At 35.6% G+C, this 10011-nt stretch overlaps 1 protein-coding gene across 3 annotated transcripts in view; it reads left to right on the plus strand.

The window, feature by feature from the left end:
• The window catches only part of FBXO8 (F-box protein 8), a 42379-nt gene extending 32805 nt beyond the window's left edge, over positions 1 to 9574 (plus strand). For all 3 annotated transcript variants that reach the window (XM_066279052.1, XM_066279041.1, XM_066279062.1), the window contains 3 exons: positions 4039 to 4157; positions 7178 to 7374; positions 8940 to 9574. In XM_066279052.1, the coding sequence (XP_066135149.1) occupies positions 4039 to 4157; positions 7178 to 7374; positions 8940 to 9127 (504 nt within the window). In that variant the 3' untranslated portion in view covers positions 9128 to 9574. The remainder of the gene's footprint in view (positions 1 to 4038; positions 4158 to 7177; positions 7375 to 8939) is intronic.
• The last annotated feature ends 437 nt before the right edge of the window (positions 9575 to 10011 follow it).

Here is a 10011-nt window from a genome sequence, read left to right on the forward strand (position 1 = left end):
CTTCATTCTAAATTCTTAATAGTGGTTTTAGCGATTTGTTTGTGTTTTCCTGAATTACTTGTTTTTGCCACCTAGAAAAATTACGTGAACACAGTTCACTTCTTTTTTGATTGTGTAAGTCTTGGTGCTACATTTGCATAACAGATTTTGGTGGGAGACTGCTTTTCAAAATTTCTTGATTTATTTTTTCTCGAATCACTGAAAACATCTTTTAAAGAAAAGCTTAACATCAGATGGGATGAATTGATTCTTCCTGGGTTCTCATTGCTTCCTGGCTCTCCTTTTGTTTATTTCTCAAGGATTTCTTGTTTTACCCTGCACCATTTTTGATAGAAATCTTTACCATTTTGTTCCAGGATCCTAATTGGCTCTTTTCCAACTCTCTTCAGATGGTTTGTCCTCCTGAAGAAGGAAATTAACATACATTCTGCTTTCTACTTTTATAACTTTTTTAATACTCTTTTCTCTGGACCAGTTAGAAAGCACAATGAGCCTGACCTGTGGTGGCGCAGTGGATAAAACGTCAGTCTGGAATGCTGAAGTCGCCAGTTCGAAACCCTGGGCCTGCCTGGTCAAGGCACATATGGGAGTTGATGCTTCCTGCTCCTCCCCCCTTCTCTCTCTCTCTCCCTCCCTTTCTCTCTAAATATGAGTAAATCTAAAAGAAAAAAAAAGCACAATGAACTCACCTGTATTCATTCTTCTCCCCTGCTTCCCTTTTCTCTACCTTTCTGCTCCCATTGTCTCTTTCTCCTGCACTTCAGTTTTTTTCTCTCCATTGATGGTCTTTCTTTTGTTTTGCCCTCTTAATTTTGCCATGGTTTTCCTCCTTGGTACTTATACATATTTTTAAGTGAGTGGTCTATGCTGTTTCCTTACCATGTGTTTCTTCCTTAGCTTTCTTTCTTCCTTAACTCGTTTTCTTTCTTTTTCTTTCTTTCTCTCCCTCTCTCCTCCCTTCTTTCCTCCTTCCCTCCCTTCCTTTCTTCCTTGTTTCCTTCCTTCCTTGTTTCCTTACCATGTGTTTCTTTCTTTCAGAAGCATAGACTCATAGTTGCAGAACTTTTAGTTGTTCATTGATTGCTTTCTCATATGTGCCTTGACTGGTGGGCTCTAGTTAACCCAGTGACCCCTTGTTCAAGCCAGCGACCTTTGGGCTCAAGCCAGCTGACCCTACACTCAAGCTGGCTACCCCGCATTCCAGCTGGTGAGCCCATGCTTAGGCCGGCAACCTCAGGGTTTCAAACCTGGGTCTTCAGCGTCCCAGGCCTACATTCTATTCACTGTGCTACTGCCTGGCCAGCCTCTTCCTTAGCTTTCTAATTGGACTTAAAAGTCCCCATTACTCTTTAGAAAGAGACCTCTTGGAAGTCACTATCAGTTTTCTCAATCACCAAATTCAATGCCCTCTTTTTCCATTTTTGTCTCCATGAGCTGTCTAAAACATAAAGGAAACTAGTCATGTTCTGTGCTAGGCACTTTCATATCCTCACAGTAGCCTTTTAATTTTTACTGATTAGGAATCCGAGGCTCAAAAAGGTTGGGAAAATTGTTTATAGTAACATAATCATTTAGTGGCAGAGCCATAATTTGGTCCCTCTTATGAAGATTATGCTCCTTTAACTCTGCTATGTAATTGCACTGTGTACTTTTCTTTTAATTTCAGAGGCTCTTAGCCTGTGGTGCATTATTCTCTTCCTATCCTTTTCATTATCTACTCCCTTACTTATTCTTCTTGTTTAAGATCCTTAATCTGTACCTTCAACCCTCAATTTTTTCTTTATATCTTATTGCCAGCTGTCTACAGTGCCTTTCTAGTTGTGTCTACCAACATTTCTAAGACCAAATGCATCAATGCTTCCTTTAAATCAGTGTCTTCTGCAACATGTGGGCTTTTTATTATCAGTCATTTCTCTCTACTCTAAACTGATAACATTTATCTTTTACTTTTGATTGTCCTTTGGCTTGGAAGTATGTGAGGTTGTTTTTTTTTTTTCCTTTTTCCCACATTTCAGAGTAGATATCCTTTGCATTTCTTTGCTTTTCCACATGTTCAAACCTGAACAAGTTAGGTTAGCTATTAAAGTCTCAGACATGGAATCAATAAAAAAGAAAATGACCAACAGAATACTTTTATGATATTTATGTGAGGCAAATACCAATGTTAATTTATAGCAAATGAGCACCAAATGATATTAAAATGTTATATATCACCTACTTAGAGATTTATATGTTATTTAATGAATCATATTAGTGTTTTTTATCTTATATAATTGTTAAAAAGTAGATTAGAATTAGCTTTACATGTCTTAAATATTGATTTACAAGTAGGTACGAATAAAGAACCTATTAAATAATATTTGCCACTTCTTTGTCTTTGAATCACTTGGGTTAAAATTAAGCACTTCTTATATATTGTTATTCTTTTAAATGCAGGAAGTTTATTAAAAACCTGACATTTTTTGCTGAGTGGATCAATTAAACATACAGTCAACTCTCAATTATTCAAACTAATGGAGGAAAGGATGGAACAAGCATTCCTATTTCTGTAGTTCCTGCCCCCTCAGACAATTGCTGAAAGCCTCTTTCCAAACAAATTCTTTGGTTTTCTGTCTTGATCACGTTGCCTTCCCTAGCCTTGTATCCATGATGTAGTCTGAAATATGGCTTACAATTGAGTTGACAAGAAAGTTTCATGATAATCATATTTTGTTCTTCGTGCACATTTTTTAAATCAGTGCTTTAGGATTGCTTTTGTACCATTAAAGTTATCATTAGGATGTTATCTGATAGCTCATATAATTAGTTTTATATAAAAAAAACCCTTATCTTTGAATTACAATTTAAGAATTATTATAACCTTTCAAATGCATTATCTCCTTGTACCAAATTACTTAAAAATTGTTTAATATAAAAATGCTATGAGTTTTAAGAGTCTTTTGTAAAAATCTTAAAGCTTTTTGAATTCTTAATGTGTCTAATATTTCTGAGTGCTATGTAAGTGTTTATAAAGGGAAGAAATGCTGAAGGAATTTATGTGTGAAAACAATGTGTTGGGTGTATATAATACGTCATTTTCTCTACCAATTAGCTGCATACAATGTGCTATTCTCCAGACATAAGCATTCCTGGTAATGCATGTATCTGGATAACTGTGAGTTGAAATAAACGCACCTGCCTTTTATTTCAATAACTGCACATTCAAATCCACATTAAGGCAATTATTTGAATGTGACCTCCTTAAACATGAGAGAACATTGGTTTTAGTGTTTGATTTTTTTGTTGATGTTTTGTTGTTGTTGATTTAATTCTAAAGCAGGTGCAAACTTTTGAGTAACGCTTCTCTGGAAAACTTTGCATGCAGAGAAAAGGAAATTCAAAGATAAATCCTATAAAAAGCATAAATTGTTTTGTTTTATGTTTTGCCTCAGTGTGTTAGAGCTAAATTCTTGTAGAATATAGCAATGCTTAAAGCCAAAGTATTTATAACCCATAAACTGACCTGGAATTGTGCCGTCTTGGCTTTAAGTTAAATAATTATTTTTGTTTTCCAAATAAAGTTGTTAGTTTTTCATTTGGAGAATCTTTTTTTCCTCAAGAGTCAATTTTCCTGAAAAGTATATTAGAATGTGTATCTGAACTTTAAGAAATAGTGTTTTGTTGTTGTTAGATAGCGGAATTGTTTGTGATAAGGCTTATTTTGAAATCCATATAGTAGTTTCTCCCAACTCTCTTCAACATCCTTCCTAATTTAGGCTATATCTCTATATAGTTAGTTTTAACTGACGTGAGCCAGAAAATTGAATTAAGATTTCTTTATGAGTCTTAACTTTGAATTTCCTACTTTTCATTGCATGTAAAACTATCAGCCACAAGTAATAGTTTCAGTTCAAATTCTAGCTTGTATTTTGCATGTTAAAGCTATAAAAAGTCTATTAATGCTAGAAAGAATTTATAGCTATTGTTCTGCTATTGCCTAATTGTTAAATTTATAAATAAAGACTGGTTTTATTTATGAGATTTGTCTTTCTGCCTTAGGGAGTGAACTACTTTATGTCCAAGGGTATCCTAGACGATTCACCAAAGGAAATAGCAAAATTTATCTTCTGTACAAGAACACTAAATTGGAAAAAACTGAGAATTTATCTTGATGAAAGGTAAAAAAAAAAGTTATTTTTCATCAGAAATAAGTTCATTAATGCTTTTTATGAGTTGTTTTACTTTAAAAACTATACTTCATAGCAGTTATCCAGTTTCAAAATTGAGTAAAGACAGGAAAAAGATTCCTGTATTTTACAAGTCATTTCTTTGCAAGCTTTAACTTGCCAATAAAGAAAGTAAAAGTAAAAAAAAACACAAAAAATAAAAACCCTCCCCCCCCCCGCATACACACACACACACACACACAAAATGGAAGCCCAACATTTTTGTAATAGCTAACCAAAACCAAGTAGTTTTGAAAAAAACACAGTTCTTTTTCTTAATAACTAGCCATAAAAATCTAAGAGTTTGGGTAACTAAAAGTTCTGAATTCTGGAATTGCCCATATAAAAATCAAATAGACAAATTCTAATCATAAACTCACAAATCCTAGTGATGTGAAATGTGTATATTTTCATATTGATACTACACAAAAGTGTCATGTACAACTTTGAAAATCCTAAAAATGTGTCACTTAAGAGCATGTTTTGCACTGTTAGAAATGATGCCTACTAGCTTTTCTGACTAGATAGTCATTCATTTGTACTCTTTAATTATGGTTATCAATGGATATAAAAAATACTGGGATAACAATTTGATGTGACTACCATTTTTAAAATTATGGATCTCGTACTAACCTAAGTGAATGGCTCAAAAATGTGGTTGCCTTTTTATTGTACTTTTCAATCTTTTTATTTCTCATGATTTTTCAACAGCAATCTGCATTTATTATATTCTGGAAACTGCTAGAGAGGAGGGTTATGCAGTTGATTAAAACATAATCCCCACCGGCCAGGGCACATAGGAGAAGCGCCCATTTGCTTCTCCAGGCCCCCCCCCCTTCCTCTCTGTCTCTCTCTTCCCCTCCCGCAGCCGAGGCTCCATTGGAGCAAGGATGGCCCGGGCGCTGGGGATGGCTCCTTGGCCTCTGCCCCAGGCGCTAGAGTGGCTCTGGTCGCGGCAGAGCGATGCCCCGGAGAGGCAGAGCGTCGCCCCTGGTGGGCGTGCCAGGTGGATCCCGGTGGGGCGCATGCGGGAGTCTGTCTGACAGTCTCTCCCAGTTTCCAGCTTCAGAAAAATACAAAAAAAAAAAAACAAAACAACACATAATCCCCAGCCTGACCGTTGTGGCACAGTGGATAGAGCGTTGATCTGGGATGCGGAGGTCCCAGGATTGAAACCCTGAGGTAGCTGGCTTGAGCACAGGCCCACCAGCTTATGCGGGGGGGGGGGGGGGGGGGGGGGTGGGGGTGTTGCTGGCTTGAGCATGAGGTCATAGACATGACCCCATGGTCTCTGGCCTGAGGTGACTGGTTTGAAAGCCAAGGTCACTGGCTTGAACAAGGGATCACTGGCTTGGCTGGAGTCCCCTACACCAGGTTAAGGCATGTATGAGAAAGCAATCAATGAACAACAAAAGTGCCACAGCTACCAAATTGATCTAATTTCTCCCCCTTCCTGTTTGCCTATCTGTCTGTCTTTCTGTCTTTCTCTCAGTAAAAAAACATACTCCGTCTTTGAGTTTACAGTCCAGCATACTGATCATTGAAATAAATCTTTTACATAAAGATGATGATTTTAACTCTTCTAATATTTAAATGTGAGATACCTACAGATCAGCTTCTCTCTAAAGAACCTGATCGTTTCTATAAATATTTTAGGGTTTACCGACCGTGTGATCTCTTTCACAGCTACTTATAACTCTGCCATTGGTGTCATGAGAGCAGACATACGCAGTACACAAACAAATGAGTGTAACTGTATTCTAATAAACCTTTATTTACAAAACAGGCAGTGTCTCTATTTGGTCCACTAACTGTGGTATGCCTATCCCTGCCCTAAGCAACTGGTAGATATTAAAGATTATGTTCATATAATCATGATTTAGTTCAGTAAGGATTAATGTATTTATTTAAAAATTGCCTATTGGAATGCTATTGATAAAAAATTACATGCACACACAAATATATACACAAATATTTATATAATTGTAAATAATCTACATGTGTATCATTAGAATTGTTACATTCATAAGATTGGGTAATGTGGAGCCATTAAAAAGAAAGAGATCTGTATGCAAAGACATTAAAAGCTGTTCACAATATACTCTGTTAAATAAGCAAAAGAAAATTCTGGAACACTACATAGTACATGTAGATTTTTTGTTTGTTTGTTTGTTTGTTTTTTGTATTTTTCTGAAGCTGGAATCGGGGAGAGACAGTCAGACAGACTCCCGCATGCTCCCGACCGGGATCCACCGGGCACGCCCACCAGGGGCAACGCTCTGCCCACCAGGGGGCGATGCTCTGCCCCTCCCGGGCATCGGTCTGTTGCGACCAGAGCCACTCTAGCGCCTGGGGCAGAGGCCAAGGAGCCATCCCCAGCGCCCGGGCCATCTTTGCTCCAATGGAGCCTCGGCTGCGGGAGGGGAAGAGAGAGACAGAGAGGAAGGAGAGGGGGAGGGGTGGAGAAGCAGATGGGCACTTCTCCTGTGTGCTCTGGCCGGGAATCGAACCCGGGACTTCCGCACGCCAGGCCGACGCTCTACCACTGAGCCAACCGGCCAGGGCCCATGTAGATATTTTTTATTGTGTGCATAAATAATTGTTACCTCTGGTGATGTGGATTGGAATGGAAGGTGAAGACTTTACTTTCATAATTTAAAAAATAAAGAATTATGTTGCTCACATGGAGTTAGCCAGGAAGATACTTGAAAAGTAGCTACCCTATTTAATATTAAAAACTTCATTTTTCATTTTATGATTAGAAGTATAGTTTTACCTTGTTTTGTTATTCTATTAATGAAATATTTTTAATCATTTAATTTCTTAAATAATTGCACTCAAATATTTTTATTTTAGGAATTATATATACTTTACTGGATTAGCTGATCTGGTGCTTGATAAAGTGCTCTTATCCAAAAATGATGATTAATTGAGAAGTTAACTAAAGCTGTGTCTTTTTCTTTTCCTATTAGGAGAGATGTCTTGGATGACCTTGTAACACTGCATAATTTTAGAAATCAGTTCTTGCCCAATGCACTGAGAGAATTTTTCCGTCACATCCATGCCCCTGAAGAGCGTGGGGAATATCTTGAAACTCTTATAACGAAGTTCTCACATAGATTCTGTGCTTGTAACCCTGATTTAATGAGAGAACTTGGCCTTAGTCCTGGTAAGAATATATATAGTGAACTCCTTCCTCCTGTCACTCCCACCTCCAAGTAAAACAGCAGTTTAAGAGACATTTTTCTCACTGTAAAGAAAAATTACAAATATTTGTTTTACTGTTCACTATAGCTATCATTTATATATAGTAAATATACTGTTTTGGAGGAAAATTGGATTTAGCAATAAATTTTTTTAAATTCTTTGAGCATTGGTAGTTTTACAAATCTAATTAAAAATTTGAGGAGTTATTTTTAAAGCTTTCATAATCCATATATTATATAGATAACACCTAGAACTGTGTTTATAATACAATTAGTGTTCAGTGTGTGAGTGTGAGTGTGTGTGTGTGTGTAGCTGGAGTCACATTTTTTCATGGGATATAACTTTACATATCTCTTCATATCAAAAGTGTTATTGTGCTTACCTTACTAAGCAGAGATTACAAAATATTTACCTATCATACGAAATTAGTTGAACATACTTTTACAAGATATAATACTTAGTTAGCTTTAGTAAGACTGTAGGATTCTGAAATACAGCACCATACTTGTATCAAGTAGTAGTAGCAGATAGAATGAAGTTTGTTGCTATTTTAATAGGAAACATAAACTATTGCCTCAATATATATAAAGAAGGAAATTTTTTTGTTGTATAGTTCTCAGCTTTAGTAATCTTTTTCTTAAAGATTTACTTTTCAGATTAATATGTAAATTCCATAGACCTTTAAAATACATATCTGACATAATATTGTAATAATCTTATGAGCTGTTTATATTTTTAATTTTCTAGTACCAACTTAATACATTTTCTTGTCATTAAAGATACTTTCAAGTTAAATCAAACTTTTGTAAAACTATATATAAATAAATATGTGACTTCTTTTTAATAGGAAGATAAATATACTGACAGTACAAATATATTTTATGTGTCGGTGGTTGGGGGAGCTAGAGGGATTGAGTGAGAAAAGAAAAAAACTCATGGACATGGAGAACAGTGTGGTGACTGTGGGGGGCAGTGGGGGTGGTGGAGGAGGATGTAGGGGCATCAATGGTGCTGGACCGCGACTTGACTGGGGGTGATGAACACACTACGGTGAACAGATGATGTGTTGTAGGATTGTGCACCTGAAGCCTGTATAATTTTATTAACCAGTGTCAACTGACTAAATTCAATTTAAATATATATATATGTATATATAATGGGGAGTTAAATGGGAATATTACATTGTAAAACAAGATTAAAATAGAGCCAATTATGAAATTTTAAAATTTAGAGTTTTAAATTCCCACTCACTATAAACTCTTGAACTATTGTAAAATTCTTTTTAATTGAAGAAAGTGCTGAGTTGGTATTCGGTTAGGATGATCAACCATCCCTGTTTGCCCAGAACTGGGCATTTTCCCAGGACATGGGACTTCCAATTCTAAAATTGGGAAAGGCCCAGGCAAACTGGGATGATTTAGTAATCTTATAGGTAGAATCTAATCTTGAGCTCTTGAAATTATGAACACTTTTGCATTATATAATGCCTTTGGAACCACATTTTGAAATATCTCTTTTTCCTTCCAGATGCTGTCTATGTACTGTGCTACTCTTTGATTCTACTTTCCATTGACCTCACTAGCCCTCATGTGAAGAATAAAATGTCAAAACGAGAATTTATTCGAAATACCCGTCGTGCTGCTCAGAATATTAGCGAAGATTTTGTAGGGCACCTTTATGACAACATCTACCTGATTGGCCATGTGGCTGCATGAAAGCACCATTGCTAAGACTTGAACGTTTAAGTTCAAACTAAAAGCTACCCAAGGACTTAGTTAGCAAATATGGGGTTACATTAGTGCTGGTCCTTGGAGCCTCAGTATACAATCAAGCTTGAGTGTACAACCTTGTTTTCTTTTACTAATTTCTTTTTTAGTAATTTTCTTGAGGAACTAAAGAATTTTGCAGAATTTTTTTTAATTTTGCTTATCATGTTTTGCACAAAAGCAGAGCCATTGTCGGACACAGCTGTTTAAGAATGTTAAACTGACACTATACTCTAAAAGATGGAATATTTGTGCATTAGATTTGCCTGAAAAGCTATTCATTTCCATTCTTTTTTAAAATACCATGTAATATGTACATATTTAACTAAAGAGATTTATAATCATAATTATTTTATTGTAAAGATTTTAACTAAAGGCTTTCCTTTTTCTCTCAAACTGAGTTTTGAAATTTATTTGATTCTGATCTGAGGTTATTAGTTTTCATAAAAGTTGAGTCTTACTTTAATAGCAATCTATACCAGCTCCTCTTTCCTTTGAACCTTGAGAAGAGTATTGTTAAAATGCAAAATAGGCAGTTATTTTTATAATTTATTATTTGACTTTTAATTTTAAAAACTTCTAGGTTAGTCAAGTTACAGTCTCTTTTAAACCATTTAGGATAGCAAAATATATTAAAATCTAAGATTTACATGTATAAAAACAATATATTATTAGAACTTATGTTTTAAATACTTAGTCAAACTTTCCTACTTTCCTAATGTTGATAATTTCTGTTCAGAAATCAGTTGAGAAAAGAATATTGTAAATGATAGTAAACATTTTTTATTAAATCACTCAGTAAATATTTGTCAAGGATCTTTCACATGCTCAGC

The sequence above is a fragment of the Saccopteryx bilineata genome, chromosome 1 (assembly GCF_036850765.1).
Source record: "Saccopteryx bilineata isolate mSacBil1 chromosome 1, mSacBil1_pri_phased_curated, whole genome shotgun sequence".
In the NCBI taxonomy this organism is placed as follows: Eukaryota; Metazoa; Chordata; class Mammalia; order Chiroptera; family Emballonuridae; genus Saccopteryx; species Saccopteryx bilineata.